The sequence below is a fragment of the Cervus canadensis genome, chromosome 31 (assembly GCF_019320065.1).
Source record: "Cervus canadensis isolate Bull #8, Minnesota chromosome 31, ASM1932006v1, whole genome shotgun sequence".
NCBI lineage: Eukaryota > Metazoa > Chordata > Mammalia > Artiodactyla > Cervidae > Cervus > Cervus canadensis.
Genome location: NC_057416.1, coordinates 35,590,358 through 35,612,969, shown reverse-complemented (window position 1 = coordinate 35,612,969; position 22,612 = coordinate 35,590,358). Strand labels below are relative to the sequence as shown.

Genomic DNA, 22,612 nt, shown 5'->3' with positions numbered 1-22,612 from the left:
AAAGAGAGAAAAGAATGAAAGAGTGTGAAGAGAGCTTAAGGAACCTATGGGACACTGTCAAGGGGACCAAAAATCGAATTATTGAGGTCTCAGAAGAAGAAGAGAGAGAAAGAGGCAGAAAGCTATTCAAAGAAATAGTGGCTAAGAACTTCCCTAACCTGGGGAAATAGACATCTAGATCTGGGAAACCTAGAGAGTTCTTAAATAAGATGATTCCAAAGGGGCCCACTCGAAGATACGATATAATTTAATTGCGAAAACTTAAAGACAGAGAATTTTAAAAGTAGCAAGAGAAAAACAGCTTGCCACATACAAGGAAAACTCCGTAGACTATGACCAGATTTTTCAGAAGAACTGTGAAGGCTATAATGAAATGGTAAGATATATTCAAATGCTGAAAGAGAAAATAAAAACAAAAACCTGCCACCAATAATACTCTACTTGGAAAAGCTGTTCTTCAGAATTGAAGTAGAGATAAAGAGTTTTCCAAACAAGCAAAATCTGAGAGTTCATCACCACTAGACCAACCTTACATGAAATGTTAAAGTGACTTCTTCAAGGTGAAACAAAGAGCACCAATTAGTCAAAGGAAAGCATATGAGAGTATAAATTTTGCTGGTAAAAGTAAATATATATTAAGTGCAGAATACTCATGTAATGGAATGAGTAAATCACTTTTAAATTTAGTATGAAGGTTAAAAGGCAAAATTAACAAAAATAACTATAACTACAGTGATTTTCCTGGTGACTCAGAGGGTAAGGAATCTGTGAACCTGCCCACAATACAGGAGACCTGGGTTCAATCCTTGGGTTGGGAAGATCCCTGAAGAAGGGAAAGGCAACCCACTCCAATATTCTTGCCTGGACAATCCCATGGACAGAGGAGCCTGGCAGACTACAGTCCATGGGGTTGCAAAGAGTCGGACACGGCTGAACGACTAACACACACTTTCACACACAGTGATTTGTAAATGGATGAGCAAGATAAAAAGATATAAACTTTGGCAACAAAATGTTTTAACAAAAGGAGTACAAATGTAGAGATTTAGTATACATCCAAAGTTAATTTGTTATCAGTTTAAAATAAACTGTTATAAATAAGATGTTTTGTATAAGCCTCATGATAACCACAAAGCAAAACCTTAAGTAGATTGACAAAAGATAAAGAGAAAGGAATCTAAGTATACCATTACATAAAAATCACCAAACACAAAGACAGCAAGAGAGGAAAAAGGAAACAAAGGAATGACAAAGCACCAGAAAACAATTTTAAAATGCCAATAGAAAGTGCATGCCTGTCTATATTTACTTTAAATTTAAATAAATCAAATTCTCCACAGAAGACATAGAGTGGCTAAATGGATAAACAAAACAAGATCCAACTATATGCTCTCACAAGAGACTCACTTCAGCTTTAAGTACACACACGGGCTGAAAGTATAGGGATGGAAAATAATATTCCATGCAAAAGGAACCCAAAAAACCTGAATAGATCTACTCGTATCAGACAAAATAGATTTTAAACCAAAGACTGTATATAATAAGAGATACAGAAGGTTATTGGGTATTAATAAAGGGATCAGTCCAACAAGATACTGTAATATTTATAAAACTTATGCACCCAACATAGGAACACAAATATAAAGCAAATATTAACAATACTTTTGTTTTGTTTTAAACATTTTTATTGTTCACTATAATGTAAGAAAACTCCCCGATGGCTCAGGCAGTAAAGAATCCACCCGTAATGCAGGAGACTCGGTTCAATCCCTAGGTGGAGAAGATCCCCTGGAAGAGAAAATGGCAACCCACTCCAGTATGCTTGCCTAGAGAATCCCCGTGGACAGAGAAGCCTGGCGGGCTACAGTCCATGGGGTTGCAGAGTCAGACATGACTGAGCATGCATGCATGCACATAAGAAACACGTACATTTGACTTGTCACAAAATGAGTATCTTGTAACCACCACCTGGGTCCAGAAATGTTGAGTTGACCTAAAATTTATTTTGTGTTTTTCTGTAACATCTTGGAGAAAAATCTGGACAAACGTTTTGGCCAAACCAATATATAGAAAGGTGCAAGCATCCCAGAGTCCTCCCGCCACCTTCCAGCTTTCACCCCTCTCTTCTCGCTGAATGAACACATGAGTGTAATTACTCCCTCACTTTCCTTTGTAGCTGTACCACTTGTGTATAAATCTATAGACATTTTGTTTCACTTTTATCTGTTTTCAAACTTTACGTAAATGGAATTACACTTTACATCTGGCCACTTCCACCTCCCACATTGCACAAAATAACTGTTTTTCATTGCTGTGTATTGGATGGAGAAAGCCTTTCTAAGTTCCTGCGTGAATAGACCATGACGTTTGTATTCATTCTGCTCTTGAAGGACACTTGGGGCTATTATGGATAATACTCCTATGATCATGCTTCTACAAGCCTTTTATTCTGTAGGAGGACATATTCTGTTGAGCAAATATTTAGGAGTGGGATTGCTAAGTCAATGATACATGAATCTTGGGTTTTAGTTCAGTTCAGTTCATTTCAGTCACTCAGTTGTGTCTAACTCTTTGTGACCCCATGGGCACGCCAGGCCTCCCCGTCCATCACCAACTCCCAGAGTTTACTCAAACTCATGTCCATTGAATCAGTGATGCCATCCAACCATCTCACCCTCTGTCATCCCCTTCTCCTCCCACCTTCAATCTTTCCCTGCATCAGGGGCTTTTCCAATGAGTCAGTTCTTCACATCAGGAGGCCAAAGTATTAGAGTTTCAGCTTCAGCATCAGTCCTTCTGATGAACACCCAGGACTGAACTCCTTTAGGATAGACTGGTTGGATCTCCTTGCAGTCCAAGGGATTCTCAAGAGTCTTCTCCAACACCACAGTTCAAAACTATCAATTCTTCAGCATTCAGCTTTCTTTATAGTCCAACTCTCACATCCATACATGACTACTAGAAAAACCATAGCCTTGACTAGACAGACCTTTGTTGGCAAAGTAATATCTCTGCTTTTTAATATGCTGTCTAGGTTGGTCATAACTTTTCTTCCAATGAGCAAGCATCTTTTAATTTCATGGCTGCAGTCACCATCTGCAGTGATTTTGGAGCCCAAAAATAAAGTCTGTCACTGTTTTCATTGTTTCCCCATCTATTTGCCATGAAATTTTACTAGATAATGTCACTGTTCTAATTTCCTGCAACCAGTTGACACATCAGTTGTGCAAAAGTTTCCATTGTTTCACGTCCTTAATAACACTGGGTATCGCCAGTCTTTCTTCATTTTCATAGTTGTATGGTTACAGAGCAGTATCTCATGATTGTACTTTGCATTTTTCTTATTTCTCATGGATTTATTGGCCATTTACACATAGTCTTGTATGATGGGTCTGTTCTAACCACTTGCCCATTTTTTTTCTATTGGATTATTTATCTTTTTCTTTAAAATAATAAAATGCAAGTGGAAAAAATTAATGACTGCATAGGTCTTGGTAATATCAGTTATTTCTGAGTGATGGAATTACAAGTGGTTTACATTTTCTTCCTTGCGCTTTTCTGCCCTTTTCTAATTTCCTATAACAATTATATATTATTTTCAGAACACTTAGTGTTTCACAATTCTAATGAATAAAAACAATGGCTTTTACAAAAGATATTATCTAGGGAATACATTTTGAATGTTAACTGTTAAATTTATGGGATATTTGGATGATTTATGGTAGTGATTCTTAACCATTCCAAGGTGTTCTACAGCTAAACTTGAATAATTGCATTCTCTTCCAATTTGCCATGGTTTCATTTATTTTGTTTAATGCCTACAACCAAATTTAATATATCAAGCTATCCATCTATATACACATGAATGAATTATTAATACTCCAAATAGGATTCAGCAGAAAAAAAGTTATGAGAGAAGTTTAAGCGAAAATTAGGAAATCACTGTTCTCTATCAAGAAGAATTTCTGCTTTCACTCCCATCAGAACTCCTATTAATGTAGCAACTTCCAAAATAAAATTATTTGCATCCCAAAATCACACATGAAAAGGCCTTAGATGGCTCATGCTCTAAAAAATTAATTATAAAATAGTAATTGAATAACAACGGTTCCCAGTACTGTGTAACATTAAAAAGAATTAAAGCATAATGCCTGACCTCAAAAACCTTGCCATCTAATTGGAGAAATAAATCAAACCCTTATGAAAATAACAAAATGCATTCAGTTCAGTTCAGTCGCTCAGTCGTGTCCGACTCTTTGCGACCCCATGAACCACAGCACGCCAGCCTCCCTGTCCATCACCAATTCCCGGAGTCCACCCAAACCCATGTCCATCGAGTCAGTGATGGCATCTAACCATCTCATCCTCTGTCATCCCCTTCTCCTCTTGCCCTCAATCTTCCCCAGCATCAGGGTCTTTTCAAATGAGTCAACTCTTCACATGAAGTGGCCAAGGTATGGAGTTTCAGCTTTGACATCAGTCCTTCCAATGAACACCCAGGATTGATCTCCTTTAGGATGGACTGGTTGGATCTCCTTGCAGTCCAAGGGACTCTCAAGAGTCTTCTCCAACACCACAGTTCAAAAGCATCAATTCTTCAGTGCTCAGCTTTCTTTACAGTCCAACTCTCACATCCATACATGATCACTGGAAAAACCATAGCCTTGACTAGACGGACCTTTGTTGACAAAGTAGTGTCTAGGTTGGTCCTAGACTCCATGGAGTAAGTCTTTTAATTTCATGGCTGCAGTCACCATCTGCAATGATTTTGGAGCCCAGAAAAATAAAGTCAGCCACTTTTTCCCATGAAGTGATGGGACCAGATGCCATGATCTTAGTTTTCTGAATGTTGAGCTTTAGGCCAACTTTTTCACTCTCCTCTTTCATCCAGAGGCTCTTTAGTTCTTCTTCACTTTCTGCCATAAGGGTGGTGTCATCTGCGTATCTGAGGTTATTGATATTTCTCCCGGCAAGCTTGATTCCAGCTTGTGCTTTCTCTGGTTTTCAGCAGTTCGACTATGATGTGTGTAGGTGTGATTTTCTTTGCAGGTGTATTTTCTTTTCTGGGTGGGATTCACTGATTTCCCTGTCTGTGGGTTTCTTGTTTGATCAAATTTGGAATTTTGATTAAAATTTCTTCAAATATTATTCCAACTTCATTTTCTGTCTCCCTCCTTCTGGAACCCTGACCACACATGTGTTAGACCCACAGGCCCATTGAGGCGTTGTTCTTTATTTCTCTCCTAATACTTTACTCTTTGTGTTTCAGTTTAAATTATTTATTTTGAGCTACCTTCAAGTTTACTAATCCATTCTCTTCTGTTGCGTCCAATCTTCCCTTTCTATATATGCTATCATTTTCCTTATACATTCACACATTGATAGACACTTATGTCGTTTCCATGTTTAAGCCATTGTAAATAATGCTGTAATGAACCTGCAGTTGCTGATAGCTTTTTGAGTTAGTGTTTTTTGTTTCCTTAGGATAAATACCTAGAAGTGGGCTTGCTGGACCATATGGTAATTCTATTTTTAATTTTTTGAGGAAACTCCATGCTGTTTTCCATAGTGGCTGTACCAATCTACATTCCCACCAACAGTGCACAGTGGTTCCCTCATCCCCACCCTTGTCTTTTCGATAATAGCCAGTCTAACAAGTGTGAGATGATGACTTACTGTGGTATTGATTTGTATTTCCTTGATGGTTAGTATGTCGAGCAACTTTTCATGTGGCCTACTGGTCATCTGCATGTCTTCTTTGGAGAAACATCTACACACTTCCTCTGCCCATTTTTAATCCTATTGAGTTGCTTGCATTTCTTTATTTTGAATAGTAACCCTTTATCAGGTATATGTTTGTAAACATTTTCTTCCATTCAGTATGCTGCCTTTTCATTGCATTGGTGATTTCTTTTCTTTTTTTCTTCTTTGCTGTGTAGAAACTTTTTAGTTTGATAGAGTATCACTTTTGTTGCCTTTGCTTTGGTGTCAAATCCAAAAAGTCATCACCGAGACCAAGGTCAAGGAGCTTACTGCCTATGTTTTCTTCCAGGATTTTTATGGTTTCAAGTCTTTAATCTTGTGGTCAAGTCTTTAATCTATTTTGAGGAAGTTTTGTGTAACTGTTTGGTGTACGAACATGGTTCAGTTTTCTTCTTCTGCCATGGCTTGTTTCCCCAGCATCATTTACTGATTAGAGACTGTCCTTTCATAATAGTAAACTTGTGAATTAACTGAACATATATGCATGGGTTTCTTTCTTTTTTTTTTTTTTGCATGGGTTTATTTCTGAGCTCACTACTCTGTTGTATTGATCTATATGGCTGTTTCTATGCCAATATCATAGTGTTTTGATTACTAGTGCTTCATAATATAGCTTGAAATCAGAAAGTGTGATGCCTCCAGCTTTGTTCCTCTTTCTGAAAATTGCTTCGGCTATTCAAAATCCTTTGTGGTTCCATGAAAATTTTAGAATTTCTTGTTCTTTTTTAAAAAAAAAAACCTTGTGTGTAGGTGTCTCTGTGTTAGGGATCAGCTTGAAACATATAAACTTAAGGTTTTCTCAGATCTAAGGAAAGCCTGCACACTGGGCAGGAGTGGTCTTTCTAAATTTCCCCGTATGTGCAACTAATCCTTAAATAACCCAAAAGGGGAAAAATGGAAAAATAAAGGGCATAAAATAGCCATTGTCTCTTTAAATCCCCTGGAAGGTGCTTCAGGTAGAGGAGCATGAAACAATGATGGTGGAAAATGCAGCTGCCTGCCCGCCTCTGTGTCTGCCCCTCCACGACCAGAGGCAGCTGTCGGTGACCAGAACCCAGACCCGTTACTTGGAGGACGAAGTCCTTATCGTCACTCTGGCTCCTGCAAGCCCCTCTAAGAGTGCTGGTCCAGCTGGCGGCTGTGGGCTGGGGCGCGGGAGGATGTAGATCGCCTGTCGCGGGAGGCTGAAACTGACCAAAATTAAGCATAATTCACCAGGCTCGTCTTCCCCCTGGAAGCTGCAAGCCTTTGAATAGACTCTGAAATTCTAAAATAATTACAGAAGACAGACTTGGCCAATTCCACGTTGTGCAGGTGGGGACACAAATTCCTAGCACGTCCTACACTGCCATCTTCCCTGCCCTCCCAGGCTTATTTCGTCTTACATTCTGGTACAGTGCATTTTAAATTCCCAGTGTCAACTCTCTCATTTAACAGTTACAAGAACTGACTTCAGGGACTTCCCTGGTAGCCCAGTGGCTCAGACCTCACGCTCCCAATGCAGGGAACCTGGGTTTGAGCCCTGGTCAGGGAACTAGATCCCACACGCCGCAAATAAGTTTGCATGCTGCAATGAAGGCCTGGTGCAGCCAAAAGAAAAAATATATATATATATGAAACTGACTTCAGGTTGCCAAGTGAAATTCAAAATTATTGAGAATGATAGCTGGAAATTAATTTATACACAGATTTTAAGGTCTTCTTTACGATATACTCCAGATTATGCAAAGGCATACTTGGCACTTTGGTCAAAAGAAAGCATGTTTGTGTGTATGAATAAGATGTGGAGCATTGCAAAGCAGTAGAGAAAGGATTGGGATCCTGGGGCTTAGAGACTATCCTAAAACCATCTTGTTGTCCATTATGATAACAGTTAGAAGAAGGCATAAATTTAGATTAAAAAATCTCACACTGCTGTGCATTAACATCTTTTATGGGCTTCCCAGGTGGCCCAATGGTAAAGAATCCAGCTGCCAATGCAGGAGACGTGGGTTCGTTCCCTGAGTCAGGAAAATCCCCTGGAGAAGGAAATGCAAACCCATTCCAATATTCTTGCCTGGGAAATCCCACAGACAGAAGAGCCTGGTGGGCTACAGTCCATGGGGTCACAAAAGGGTCAGACATGACTGAGTGACTAAGCAACAGCATCTTTTGCAGGTCTCAGGCAGAGTCCCGGTGATGAAATAATTCTTACCCACAGTCATGTTCCTCTCATATTAGGCATTCTCTTAGGGCTTCATCCTACTTTTAAATGTTTTCCTTGACTCACGACATCATTTTCACAGCATCATGCATTATCACGACCCAGATAATCACGATGGTGATCACTCACCTAAAGCCAGACATTCTGGAATTCGAGGTCAAGTGGGCCTTAGGAAGCATCACTATGAACAAAGCTAGTAGAGGTGATGGAATTCCAGTTGAGCTATTTCAAATCCTAAAAGATGATGCTGTGAACGTGCTGCACTCAATACGCCAGCAAATTTGGAAAACTCAGCAGTGGCCACAGGACTAGAAAAGGTCAGTTTTCATTCCAATCCCAAAGAAAGGCAATGCCAAAGAATGCTCAAACTACCACACAGTTACACTCACCTCACACACTAGAAAAGTAATGCTCAAAATCCTCCAAGCCAGGCTTCAATAGTATGTGAAACGTGAACTCCCAGATGTTCAAGCTGGATTTAGAAAAGGCAGAGGAACCAGAGATCAGATTGCCAACATCTGTTGGCTCTTTGAAAAAGCAAGAGAGTTCCAGAAAAATATCTACTTCTGCTTTATTGACTATGCCAAAGCCTTTGACTGTGTGGATCACAATAAACTGTGGAGTATTCTGAAAGAAATGGGAATACCAGACCACCTGACCTGCCTCCTGAGAAATCTGTATGCAGGTCAGGCAGAAACAGTTAGAACTAGACATGGAACAACAGACTGGTTCCAAATAGGGAAAGGAGTACATCAAGGCTGTATACTGTCACCATGCTTATTTAACTTACATGCAGAGTACATCATGAGAAACGCTGGGCTGGATGAAGCACAAGCTGGAATCAAGATTGTTGGGAGAAATATCAATAACCCCAGATATGCAGATGACACCACCCTCATGGCAGAAAGCGAAGAAGAACCAAAGAGCCTCTTGACAAAAGTGAAAGAGGAGAGTGAAAAAGTTGGCTTAAAACTCAACATTCAAAAAAGTAAGATCATGGCATCTGGTCCCATCATTTCATGGCAAATAGATAGGGAAACAGTGGAAACAGGGACAGACTTTATTTTGGGGGACTCCAAAATCACTGCAGATGGTGACTGCAGCCATGAAATTAAAAGACACTTGCTCATTGGAAGAAAAGTTATGACCAACCTAGACAGTATATTAAAAAGCAGAGACATTACTTTGCCAACTAAGGTCCGTCTAGTCAAGGCTATGGTTTTTCCAGTGGTCATGTATGGATGAGAGTTGGACTATAAAGAAAGCTGAGCACTGAAGAATTGATGCTTTTGAACTGTGGTGTTGGAGAAGACTCTTGAGAGTCCCTTGGACTGCAAGGAGATCAAACCAGTCCATCCTAAAGGAGATCAGTCCTGAATATTCATTGGAAGGACTGATGCTGAAGCTGAAACTCCAATACTTTGGCCACCTGATATGAAGAACTGACTCATTGGAAAAGCCCCTGATGCTGGGAAAGATTGAAGGTGGGAGGAGAAGGGGATGACAGAGGATGAGATGGCTGGATGGCATCACCGACTCAATGGACGTGAGTCTGAGTAAACTCCGGGAGTTGGTGATAGACAGGGAGGCCTGGCGTGCTGCAGCCCATGGGGTTGCAAAGAGTCGAACACAACAGAGCAACTGAACTGAACTGAACTGAAGACAAGTACTAGATTGGCCAAGAAATTTGTTCAGGTTTTTCTGTTACATCTTATGGAAAAACCTGAACGAACTCATTGGTTAATCCAGTATTTAGTTAGAGACCTTTCAAAATTAGTAAATTGGCTAGAAAATAACCAGAAATCTTGTGTTATATTGGCAAAAAGTCAGAGGCAATCCCAATTAATTGGCATCTAAATTATAATCAGAGTTCCCTTATTTAGCCCTTCGCTTTCACTAGAGAACTGAAGACTCAAGAACAGGTACAGAGTTTTGTTTTGGTTTCTGTTTTGTAATCCCACACCCAAAACATAATGTTTAATGATTAAAGTTTAATCAGTCATTTTTGCCATATGCTTCCCTTGTGGCTCAGCTGGTAAAGAATTCACCTGCAATGCAGGAGACCTGTGTTCCCTCCCTGGGTTGGGAAGATCCCCTGGAGAAGGGAACGGCTACCCACTCCAGTATTCTGCCTGGAGAATTTCATGGACTGTATAGTCCATGGGGTTGCAAAGAGTTGGACACGACTGAGCGGCTTTCACTTCACTCAGCCGTTTGAAAACCTTATACAATTTATACATGCAAATCAATGAAATAATAAAAAAATGTTCAAGCCCTCAATTTTTTTTTTATCTTCACAAGATAAAAATTATCAGTTTCCTACCTTCTTCTTTTCTACAAAGCCAACAGACTCCTATCACCAAGCGATCCATCCCAGCCTACAGAGTGAACAGAGAATCAGGCTGTTCCTGTGTATAATCACAGGACAGGAAAGAGCTTTAGGAACCACAATGCTTTCTAAAGTGCTAGTACAGTTCATGTATGGAGGAGCTGAGGGGAAAGCAGTGCTTCTTACCTAAAGATATCACTGAGGATGCCAATGAAACAAAATCGAGTTTTTAAAATTTGGAGTAGGACGTCCTTGGTGGCCCATTGATTGGAAAAAAGAAAAAAAAAGTACACCTGCCAATGCAGGGGACACAGGTTCAATCCCTGGTCCGGGAAGATTCCACATGCCAGGAAGCAAACAAGCCTACACACTCTTAACTACTGAATGTGCAAGCCTAGAGCCAGTGCTCCACAAGGAGAGAGTAGCCCCCGCTCCTGGCAACTAGAGAAAGCCTAGCGTGGCAACAAAGACCCAGCGCAACCAAAAATAAACAATTTTTAAAAATTAGGGGTAAGTGGGGAGATATTAAAGTTGCTGTTTGTAGAATGGTGCCGACGAGCAACGTAGCAAAACAAAAGAATCCGAACCTTGACCGATTTGGTAAGGTTGGCGCTTTAGATGGTGTTGCAAGGCCTGCTCCTCTTGGTACTTTCCTCTAAAAGTAGCTTGGTAATTCACCACTGACTTTACGGTTGTTTCTTAATTCTTATAATTAGGAAGTATCTATATTAGGCTTCACACACAACCATAGCATTGCCTGAAGAAAAACGCACAACCTGAAGTTGTTGGTCACGTTTTATTCAGGGAGCTACTGGGGACCACAGTCCAGGAGACAGCCTCTAGCTCTGCAGAACTGCTCCAAAGAGCCAAGGGAAGAGTCAGGATATTTAGGAGTTTTTTGCTGAAAACAAAACAAAACAAAACAAAAAAACAAAACACACTGTTAGACGCCAGACTCTGGGCTCATTGAAATTACTCTTTAGATACGCATCTTTAGTTGGGCCAGCATGCTTTTTCTCTCCATCCTAAACGCCCCTCCTGGGGCACTAATGTAAGTCAGGCTGGGGGTGATGGCAGGCAACATGCATTGTTTATTGGAATGGCAGGCAACATCCTCTGTCCACAATAGTGATGCATATATTCATATTTATTTAACATGTCTATAACTTTTCCATGTATGAAGTGTATAGTAATTTTTTTCCAGACACATCAGTTTTATATCCCTAACCTTGGCTTTAAATCCAAGATATCAGTGGTACTAGAACTTGCTTAAACTTTTGTATATAGACCCTGGATTGAAAACCAAAAGAAGGTTCACAACCCAAATTTTGGCGCATTCTTCCTGTTGAGCAAATAAATACTGCTTCCTCGGGTTCCTAAGTGCGGCTTCCCTTCACGAGAGCAGGGGGGGACTGTGTAGTTTTCATCTGGCAAAAATGACATCGATCCCGGTTGGAAAGGATAATTAAAACAGCTACTTTCTGCAGGTCACAGGTCCCCAACACTGCAAACCCGGGGCGCCAACAGGTATAAACTACTCAGTAGCTCCCAGGCCGCAGCCAAGCACTGGCAAAGCGTTCACGCTGCAATCACTCAAGAAACGCTCGCGGAAGAGACCAGAGAATAAAGGCGCGGCGGCCGTGACACGTGGCCGAGCCGAAGGTCCGCACAGCAGCCCGATCGCCGGCGGGGCCGCGGGACCAGAACCCGCGCAGACCTTTCCGAACGTCCACTCCGCGGGTGACTCGGCCGAGGGGCTCCTGGTGCCGCCCTGGTCCCACCCCCGCCTCTCCAGCGTCTTGGGGCCGCCCGGGCGGCGCGCGCGCAGACTCCTCGGCGGCAGTGGGGATCACGCCCCGAGCCCGCGGACCCGCGTCCGCCGCTCCGCGGCCTCGGGGACCTGGACGCTCCCGGCCAGCTGCCCGGCCGAGGCCCCGCCAGGCGCAGGCGCAGAGGCCGCCAGGCAAACCCGGAAGCGCTCGGCGCGGCCCGCGCCTGCGCAGTAGCGGCCCCGGCGGCGGCCAGACCCGCGGCGTCCCCCCGCCCCGAGGTCCGGCGGGCTCGGGCCGCGTCATGTCCGCCCAGGGCGACTGCGAGTTTCTAGTGCAGCGAGCCCGCGAGCTGGTGCCGCAGGACCTGTGGGCCGCCAAGGCTTGGCTCATCACGGCGCGCAGCCTCTACCCGGCCGACTTCAACATCCAGGTGAGGCCGGGCGGGCGCGCGGGGGGCGCGGCTCCCACTGCCCTGCGCCCCGCTCCCCATCCTCCCGGAGAAGCCGGCCTGGGGACTCCGGGTCCGGCCGGGCCGGCCGGGGCCACGGGAGCGTCAGCCGCCCTGCGGCCGGGCCCGCGCCTTGTGCCGCGGGGGAAGGGCCGCCCGCGGGGGCGGAGGCAGGATGGGGGTGTCCTGGGTGCCTGCGCGGGCGAGCTGCGGCGCGGGGTGCTGACCACAGGAGCCCACCTGGGCGGTGGCTCTGTAAAGGGGGCCATGCCGCGCGCGGGTCTGCAGGCGCCGCCGCCGTGCGTAAAGGTATCAGAGCCGCGGAAACCTACACACCGTTCCCGGCATCCGGATGATGAAGGCGGCGCCCTGTCGGGCTCCGGCGACCTGGGAGCCGGGCCTGCACTAAGCTGGGCCCGGGGCTGTGAGCGACAGAGCCCTGAGGCTTCTTTGACCGGGTGGTGCCCGACCCTAGGACCTCCAGGGGCGGGGCGGGGGGGCGGTCTCTGGTGGTCTGGGTCACCAGGTGTGCCCGGTGTGCTCGACATTAGGACCTCCAGGGGCGGAGTGGGGAGTGGGGGGCCCTTGTGGTTTGGGTCAACAGGTGATGCCAGATCCTAGGACCTGCAGGGGTGGGGACGGTGGAGGAGCAGGCCGGGCGGGCAGAGGGCCTGACCCCGCCCCGGCTGTGTTGCATACAGTATGAGATGTACACCATCGAGCGGAATGCGGAGCGGACGGCCACCGCCGGCAGGCTGCTCTACGACATGTGAGTGGGGAGCTGGCCCGGCCTCTTGGGGTGGGGAGTTGATTTCTGTCAAAGAGGGAGTTGCGGGGAGGTCTGAAGTTCTGCCCGTCGGGTACCTAAAGCGTACTTTTTCATGGGTCTAGGCCTTCCCTGAACTGCAGAGAAGTCTAACTAGGTCTTGTTCTTGTTAAAACTCTTCTATTCAGTCATTTATTTTATTTTGGAAATAATACACACTCTTCTGAGAAGTTTAGACAGTACTGAAGCATAGAGAATAAGTGGAAGTCCCTCCTGGCCTCAACCAGAGTTGTGTGTGTATATGTGTACACAGCACACATCAGTAAGTTCTGGGGGAGCAGTTGCAGCGGTGAGCGCTATTGCTCACCCACGGGTGATGGACCCCTTTCCAGGTCAACATGTAAAGATCTGTTTAGTTCTTTTTCACGTCTGCATAGCATTTCACTCCCCTTTTATTGGGGGACATTTAGGGAGCTTCCAGTTGGTTGAGATTATATTCAGGAGTGTCAGAAAGTAGTTCTGTACTCAGGTTTTGGTGTTTTTCTTTAGATTCTTCAACATAGGCTTGCATAGTCAAAGGGTGCGTGGATTTTAAATTTTGATGTACCATCAGACTGCTTTCCAAAGAGTGCCGTTCCTGTTTACATCTCCACAGCCAGTATATGAGTGTTGCTTTCCCACAGCGTTGCCAGCACTTGGATATTATCAGTCTTTGCATCAGCTGTTAATTTTTGCCAGTGCCACAGCAGAAAGGGCTTCCCCAGTGGCTCAGCAGTAAAGAATCCACCCGCAATGCCGGAGATGTGGGTTCGATCCCTGGGTCAAGAAGATCCCCTGGAGAAGGGAATTGCAATCCACTCCAGTATTCTTGCCTGGAGAATCCCATGGACAGAGGAGCCTGGTGGGCTACAGTCTGTAGGGTTGCAAAGAGTTGAACGCGACTGAAGCAACCGAGCACTCATGCAGAGGAGAAAACAGTATCTTGCTATTTTTAAAAACTTGTGTTCAGTGTATTACTAGTAAGACTGAGTATCTTTTCAAGTGATATTTGGCTATTTGTATTTTTTCTGTGATTTGTCTTTGCCCATTTTTTCTTTTGGGAGGTTTCTTTTTTTTTGCTTGTTTGCTTTTCAGGAGTGCTTTATGTATTATGATCATTTGTCTTTTCACTTACTAAAAAAGCTTAAGTCTATTGTAAGGACCCTCATTTTTCTTAGTTTTTATTTTTATATCTTTATTTTGGTTTGTTTTGGTTTATCTATGTATTCACTTGGGATAAAGAAAAATGTGTTTTTGTCTGATGCTACTGTTTTTACTTTCTTTTTTGGATGCTATGTGGAGTCTGACATTTTAATTTAATGCATTCATTTTTAAAAATAGGTTTGTGAATTTCCCAGATCAGCCGGTGGTGTGGAGAGAGATCAGCATTATTACCTCAGCATTAAGAAACGATTCACAGGATAAGCAAACCCAATTCTTACGAAGTAAGAACAAAGTGTTAACATAATAGTGTATAAATTACTACTTCCAGAATGTCAAATTCTTTGTAATAATTTCACACAAAAAAGTCACATCTGTGGTATTGGTACCCATGTATGTGTTTTGTTCTTAGCAGCTGAAGCCTGTACAAATGTCTCTTGATCCCTTGAGCATTTGCTTAGAACCCTTTAAATTTTCTTAAAGGATGTGGATATTAGCCTGGGGAACTGAATATATTTTAGCAGGTTCTACAGTAATCATAAAGCACCTGTAGATTATGCAGACCTCCACAGAACAGGAGAGAAACTTCTAGTAATTTATGAATGTTCTCATTAACCTTCATTCTGTGTTGGGTGCCATAGCCAATCCAATATTTCAGATTCTGGACAAAAAAGGAAGTAGATGGTTCATGCCATTTTAGCTTACACACATGCTTTTTATCTCAGCCAGCAGCAAGCACTATTGTGACCCTTCCCAGACATCATTCTTCTCTTCTAGATCCAGTGAGGCCTCCAGATATTTCATGGTCATTCTGCAAACATCTTATGCCCAATACTCTGACCTGGAAGCCTTCCAGGTTGTAGGTGAAATCCAGCAGTAGCAGTTCTTTTATGTAGTGAATACCAAGTATACTTCACTTATATACTAAGTGAAGCCTGTCCTCACTCAGTATATCCCATTCTATGTATGATGATGCCTTCTTTCCTCTTTCGCTTCTGTATTTTCTTTCTGAAAGACTTCACGAAGTGAAATGTGTCGTATACAGGTTTATTTGAAACTCTTCCTGGGCGGGTCCAGTGTGAAATGTTACTGAAGGTTACGGAACAATGCTTCAACACCTTGGAACGTTCAGAAATGCTGCTTCTACTTCTGAGACGCTTCCCTGAGACCGTGGTGCAACATGGGGTAAGATAAAATTGATCAGTGGAGTCACAAGTATGTTTCAGAGCCAGAGTGTGTGTATTATTCTAAAGCAGATTGTTCTCATTATGAGGAGCGCCAGAAAAGAGTGAACTCAAATCAAAGGAATCCTTGTAAAGCTAGAAGGCTGTCACTGTTCCCCGACTCTGAATTTCCAGTGGAAGTGGCCTCACCGGTGTAAGGGTGTAAGGACGTGAGCAGCAAGCTGTGACAGTGCTTTTGTTCCTGTTGCTATCGTGCAGTTGCTCGTTTGTATCTGACTCTTTGCGACCCCGTGGACTGCAGCACGCCAGGCCTCCCTCTCCTTCATTCTCTCCCGGAGCTCGCTCAAACTCATGTCCACTGAGTCAGTGATGCCATCCAGCCATCTCATCCTCTGTCGTCCCCTTCTCCTCCTGCCTTCAATCTCTCCCAGCATCAGGGTCTTTTCCAATGAGCCCACTCTCACATCAGGTGGCCAAAGTGCTACTCACTTTCAATTTGTAAAGTACAGTAGAGTTTTTAGAAATAATCTATTTCATAGTTTTCAACTCTGTGTTGGAATTTAAAGGCGAGCCATAGTTGGCAGTATGAACGGGCACGTTTTTCACATGTCTTTGCCGTGTGGTCAGTTTTTGCTCTGCTCTGCCCTTTGCTCACACGTCTGATGGTTACCGAGTGTTGCTGGCAGATGCTAGTTGGTGTGTGATTGCTTCTGGAGGTGGCCAGCATCCTGCTCGCAGCTGTGTTCGTCACTTCCCATCGCCAGTAATGGAGAGATGGGCTTCAGATCATTAACTCTTAATCCAAACCCTTTGGCTTATTCTTTCTGGCTCCACTTTCCTGGCTGCTGCCCGGGTTAACCTTCTCTGTATCTCCGTGTGTTAGTTTCAAAGGGCTGCTGTAACAAAGTACCAGAACCTGGGTGCCTTAAAACAACAGAAGTTTATTCTGTCACAGCCCCAAAGCCAGGCATGGCCAGGGCCGTGCTCCCCATGAGGGCTCGGGGAGGACTCGTGCCCCCCTCTTCCTGGCTCCTGGGGCACCAGGATCCTTATCATTCGTTGGCTTGTGGCTTCATCTTTCAGTTTCCGCCCCTGTTGTCACCTGGCCCGTCTTTGTGTGTTGTCCCCGTGTCTGTACGTGACCTTGTAAACACATCAGTCATTGGATTACGACCCACCCTGATCCCGTATGACTTCATCTTAACTGATTACCTCTATGAAGACCTTTTTTATAAGATAAATATGCGAGGTCACATCCTGACGTTCTGAGTGGACATAAATTTTGGGGGGACAGTGTTCAGCCTAGTGTCCTTCCTGACTTTAACTTTCAGCCTCGTGTAATCATTCACATGGTAACCCCTCCTTTCACCCCCTGCATCAGCAGGTGTTTGCAAGGAAGACAGTGCAGAAGTCTTGGTGGGTTTGTACAAGCCAGCTCTCCACTGGGCTAGGGCGTCAGAATGGGAAGGTGGCCTGAAGACCCAAACCATTCTGTCCTACCTAGTCCAGGCTGTGCGGCTGGCTACTCCTGGCAACTCTTGAAAGTGTGAAGTTTTGTCTACGTAATACATCTTGATGTAGAGAATAAAGTCAGTTTCCGAATTTCTTAGAAAAACTGCTACATCTCTGTTATCATTCTGTCTAGCTCCAGTGCTTCCATTAAGTTTTTTAGACAATTGACTGGTGTTTTAATTTTGCTGGTTCAGAGGAGAATAAAACGTCACTGGTCTGTGGTCAGGTGAACGTGGGATTCCCTTCCGGGCAGGGTTGCTGATGTGTTCTTCTGTTTTCTAGCCTTTAAAGTGAGAATTCTTGTTTCTTGAGAAAGTTTGAATATACGAACTATGTGGTAAATCAGTATATCACATGCACTGTTTCTTCATGTAATCCGGACATCTGAAACTGAACAGATTTAAATGATGAGGTGTGTTTTGAAACAGGTTGGCCTTGGGGAGGCGCTCTTAGAGGCTGAGACCATTGAGGAACAAGAATCTCCTGTCAACTGCTTTAGAAAATTATTCGGTAAGAAAAATTGCATCTCGTATTAATTCCTTAGGGTCAGTAGAATGCGCTGGGGGTGTCATTTCAGAAATAAGTTCATTTGTAGAAAGCAAAGGAATTCTTCATATTATGGGATTTAAATTCTTGTTTATTTTTTCGGTTCAGAAAGCATTTTAAACAACTTCTAAATTTTTGTTGTGTAACAGTTAATACCTCCGAAAGAATACATGTAACCATGTATTTGGGTGTGAAGCACAATAATAAACACCTGTCACTCGTGATGTAGAGTCCATGTCTCCTTGCTGACTCCATCCACTAGCGTCCTTCTACATTGCAGTTTTTTAAAATAACTGTGCCATAAGGGTGTTCTTTTCTTCCTATCTACTCTTGGCCAAGTGAACTAAAAACTAAACTTTGTTTTTGCCAGAACCCAAGAGTAGCCAAACAGCTTAATCAGTTTTTCTTCATTTTCCCTTCTCACAGTGTGTGATGTCCTTCCTCTAATAATTAACAACCACGACGTTCGGTTGCCTGCCAATTTGCTCTATAAGTACTTGAACAAAGCAGCTGAATTTTACATCAATTATGTCACTAGATCGACTCAAATAGAGAATCAGCATCAAGGTAAGTGGGGATAGCTTGCAATTTATTTTATTTTTTTGTACTTTTTCATTTTGTACAGTTTCCAGCTCAGAAATCCCTCAGTGTTTTGATTATTCTCCTCTGGATGTGTACCAGTTTGTTAGTCTTGCTAAAAGAGGGTTCCTAGAAAAAAACACTACACTTAAGAGATAAGGCTTTTCTGGAACCAATTTTCCCCCTTGATTGAAACAGTGAAGCTGCTGAACTGTAAGGTTAGCTTCATACATGGACCACAGCTCACAGGTCCCTTCCTGCTCCGCCAGGGGTGGACACAAGCGTGTTGAGGTTCTGTGTTCTTGCCTCTTGCCTGGGAAGTCAGACCTTTTTTTTCTCTATTAAATACAAACCAAATAAATAGTAAGTCGTGGGGCATCCATGGCGGTCCAGTGGTTACGACTCAGCACTGCCAGTGAAGGGGCTGCAGTTTCGATCCCTGGTCGGGGAACTGAGATCCCAACATGCTGCAGGGCATGGCCAAAAATAAAAATAAAAGCATTTTTTTTAAGTAAGTAGTCATGTTAATTAATTGTAAACTACACTTTTTTTTCACATCTCAGGTGCTCAGGAAACATCTGATTTAATGTCACCGAGCAAACGTAGCTCTCAGAAGTACATAATAGAAGGGCTGACAGAAAAATCGTCCCAGATTGTGGACCCTTGGGAGAGATTGTTTAAAATTTTGAATGTTGTTGGAATGAGGTGTGACTGGCAGATGGATAAAGGAAGACGGTAAAAACATGTTCATTTCCAAGACTGCATAACAAATCATTTGATAGCATTATCTCTAAAAAACAAAATACTTTTTTTCTAGAAGCATATAATGTATGGTACACCTCTGTCTGGGGCAGACTCTGTAACTCTCACTATATATGCAGGAGTGTAGTTTTTCACTTCGTTTAAAGATTCCCAGCGGAAGCATGAACTCTTAAGATGCTGTTGAGCTTGAAGCTCTCCTTGGTGCTTAGAGGAAAGAGAACCTACTTGGCACATTCATGTCAGGAGCTCTTGTCCTGATGCTGCTCTGATTCAGAAGGGGAATTTGCCTCAATCTGCAGACAGTGGAGAGTAATTTTACCTGCCCAGAGCCACATCTGGTAGTTGTAATGGTTCGGTAGTTGTAATGGTTCTATGGGCACTTGTCTCTCGTAGACGTTTTGCTAACAAACTCAGAATAATTAAATAATTTCTGTTGTCCTTCACCTTTCAGAAGCTATGGTGATATTTTGCATAGAATGAAGGATCTCTGCAGATACATGAACAACTTTGATAATGAAGCTCACGCAAAATACAAAAACCAAGTGGTTTATTCCACTATGCTGGTCTTCTTTAAGAATGCATTCCAGTATGTCAACAGCATACAGCCGTCTCTCTTCCAAGGTTGGTTTAAGAATCTTACAGTGTCCCAGACCACTGGCCTCATTGAGGGTGATGAGGACAATGAAAATGTTCACCTCAACATTGTTCTTGGATCCAAATAACTGCCAGTGCTTTTATGAGCTGTTGGTTTTTATGTGTGTTTTCACTAAAAACTTCTGTATCAAAGGATGCAGTGGTATTCTGAAATTAAATACAGATATTGAATGCCTCTTTTTAAAAAACAGCAGATGTAGCAGAGTATTGACTTAGATTTCACGGTAAATTCTCAACAGATTTTTTTTTAAATAATATGTATGCATATAAATTCTAGAGAATGGGAAAAACAGAATATCACAGGGTGAAATACCCACAATACTTACAGTATAACATAGCTCTCTTTTTTGCGTATTGCCTATAGTATTTCATACATTTAGATTATCTCATATATTAGATTATCATATATTTAAATAATGTATGTGTATCTTTGTAGTTTTTCTCTTTTGTTGGTAATTCCATGCTTTGTGATCATTGTAAAAAATTTGCTGGCTAACGTAAGAACAAACACAAAGAAGGAACTTGCCTTTGTCCACCAAGAGAGACGTTTATTAACAGTTGGGTGTATTTCTGCACAGTTTTTATTTCTGTATATGTATGCTTCTTTGATTAGCCAGTTGGGACGATAGTGATCATAGTTTCACACAGTGCTTGAGTAGGTTTCCAGCGGGTAGTAAGTACTCTGTTCCTCCCTGCATTGTAAGTGTCGTCCTTCTCGCTCCATCCACAGGTCCCAACGCCCCGAGCCAAGTCCCGCTGGTTCTCCTGGAGGACGTATCGAACGTGTATGGTGATGTCGAGGTCGATCGCAGTAAGCACATACATAAGAAGAGGAAGCTAGCCGAGGGAAGAGAAAAACCCATGGTAATTCGTTCAGATCTAATAATTAGTATATGTCTGCTAGAAACGGGTCACCTGGGTCACCGCCCGCTCCCTGCTTCCACCTGGCTCCCACAGCCTCTTCTCTTTTTGTAATGTGAACCAGATGTCGCTTTGGTCACTGACGGCTTCCCGCCACTCTCAGAATAAAATCCGAACCCTCTCCTTGGGCCCCACAGCAGGCACGAGCAGGCCTCCCTGCCGCGGACCCTCCCGGCCCCTTCCCAGCCTCCACCGAGCTCACAGCCACGCCCCTGGGTCCCACCACTCAGCGCTTGGCCCGGGTGTTCTTCTCCGCGAGGCTGCCTCTGAATGGCCCTCCGTTTTCTCTCTCTGTTCCTGTATTTTAATTCTGTGTAGCCCTTAGCGAGGTCTGTTCTTAAATCTTTCCTGGCTGGTTGCCTTGCCGTCTCTGTCCCTTCACCGGAGCACAAGGTCTTTGGGGCCCTCGGGAGCAGCTGTCTCATGCACCCCGTGTCCTGGGCATCCGCCCGACGGCGCCTGCGCCCGAGGGCCTTTGGTGCTGGGTGCTCCGCTGTGCCCTCCCCGGGGTGGGTCCAGGCATGGGACAGCTCTTGAGCGCCCTGGCCCTCACCTGCTGTGTGCATATGTCCCGTTGTAGCAGGGGCATACAGATTATGTGTTTATATGTTAAGGGCCCTGGAGGCCCGGGAGCTCAGCTCACAGGCCTTGCTTTACTCACAAGTGTTTGGTTTTTAGTAACCCAGCGTCTAAAACTTGGGCGTTTTCTCATCACAGTCCGGACAGACGTCCCTTTACTAATTGATGTCTTACAACGCTGGTCCCTGCTGGAGGCCGCCCCTGGAGGGGGTGGACGTTCTGCCCGAAGCCTGAGTGCCTGCTCACGTGACCGGCCCGGTGACTGGAGGTGGCGGGGCGGGGAGGGTCCTCCCTGAGGGCGGTGTGTTCCCACCCGCACAGGCTCCTGTACCTTCCTGTGGTCAGGACTCCAGCCTCAGAGTCTGCTCAGCACGTGCTTATGTGTTTCTGTAAATTCTACAGGCCGTCTAGAACTCCATACCGACCCCCTGCATGTGAGGTCCCTTCCGTAAGCTCCTGATCTCATTTTGAGGCAGGAGCGTATTCCTTAAGCTGCCACAGCAATGAGCACAACGCTCGTATTTCTCTCTCTCACTAGACTGCCCACCTGTGAGTGGGAGACGACCCTGGAGAGCCAGGATGCCGGAGAGATAGGTGTTGGTTTTGAAAGAGATTGAGGAGGATTACTCCTTAGTCATTCCTGAGGAGGATAAGGAGGTGAAGCTAAATAGGGTGGGGTGGGGAGGGTTCCTGGATGTCAAGGAATGTGGAGAAAGGTGGGGAGTAGGAGGGAAGTGCCTTTTTCTCCTGAGGTTAGCTTAAGGAGTAGAACTTTCTTTTTAACTTTAGTTGATTTACCATGTTATGTTAGTTTTAGTGGTACAGCTTTAGATTCTTTTCCATCCCAGGTTTTTATAAGGTATTGAATATAGTTCCCTGTGCTATATAGTGGGTCCTCGTTGGTTATCTGTTCTATATATAGTAGTATGCATATGTCAACCCCATACTCCTAATTTATCTCCCCCACCCCTTCTCCCCCACTTTCCCCTTGGTAACCATAAGTTTTCTGTGTCTGTGAGTCTGTCTCGTAAATAACTTTGTGTCATTTTTCAGACTCCACATACAAGTAATATCTTATAGTATTTGTCTTTCTCTGACTTTATGTCACTTAGTATAATAATCTGTAAGTCCATCCATATTGGTGCAAATGGCATTATTTCATTCTTGCTTGTGGCTGGGTAATATTCTGTTATGTATATATATGGTAATATTCTATTGTGTCTGTGTACTACATCTTTATCTGTTCATCTGCTGACGGACACTTAGGTTGCCTCCATGTCTTGGCTGTTGTGAATAGTATTGCACTGAACGTTGGGGCACATATATCTTTTCAAATAGAGTTTTCTCCAGATCCATACCCAGGAGGGGGATTGCTGGATCATATGCCAGTTCTG

At 43.9% G+C, this 22,612-nt stretch overlaps 1 protein-coding gene across 3 annotated transcripts in view; it reads left to right on the top strand.

Moving 5' to 3' along the window:
* The first annotated feature begins 12,287 nt into the window (after positions 1-12,287).
* The window catches only part of INTS10 (integrator complex subunit 10), a 29,839-nt gene continuing 19,514 nt past the window's right edge, over positions 12,288-22,612 (top strand). The window contains exons 1-9 of one of the 3 annotated variants that reach the window (XM_043454273.1): positions 12,288-12,497; positions 13,217-13,284; positions 14,662-14,765; positions 15,527-15,666; positions 17,606-17,687; positions 18,150-18,290; positions 18,866-19,037; positions 19,516-19,685; positions 20,449-20,582. In XM_043454273.1, the coding sequence (XP_043310208.1) occupies positions 12,369-12,497; positions 13,217-13,284; positions 14,662-14,765; positions 15,527-15,666; positions 17,606-17,687; positions 18,150-18,290; positions 18,866-19,037; positions 19,516-19,685; positions 20,449-20,582 (1,140 nt within the window). In that variant the 5' untranslated portion in view covers positions 12,288-12,368. Of the gene's footprint in view, positions 12,498-12,685; positions 12,825-13,216; positions 13,285-14,661; positions 14,766-15,526; positions 15,667-17,605; positions 17,688-18,149; positions 18,291-18,865; positions 19,038-19,515; positions 19,686-20,448; positions 20,583-22,612 lie in introns of those variants that run through there. The other 2 variants (XM_043454274.1, XM_043454275.1) reach the window with 2 other exon arrangements.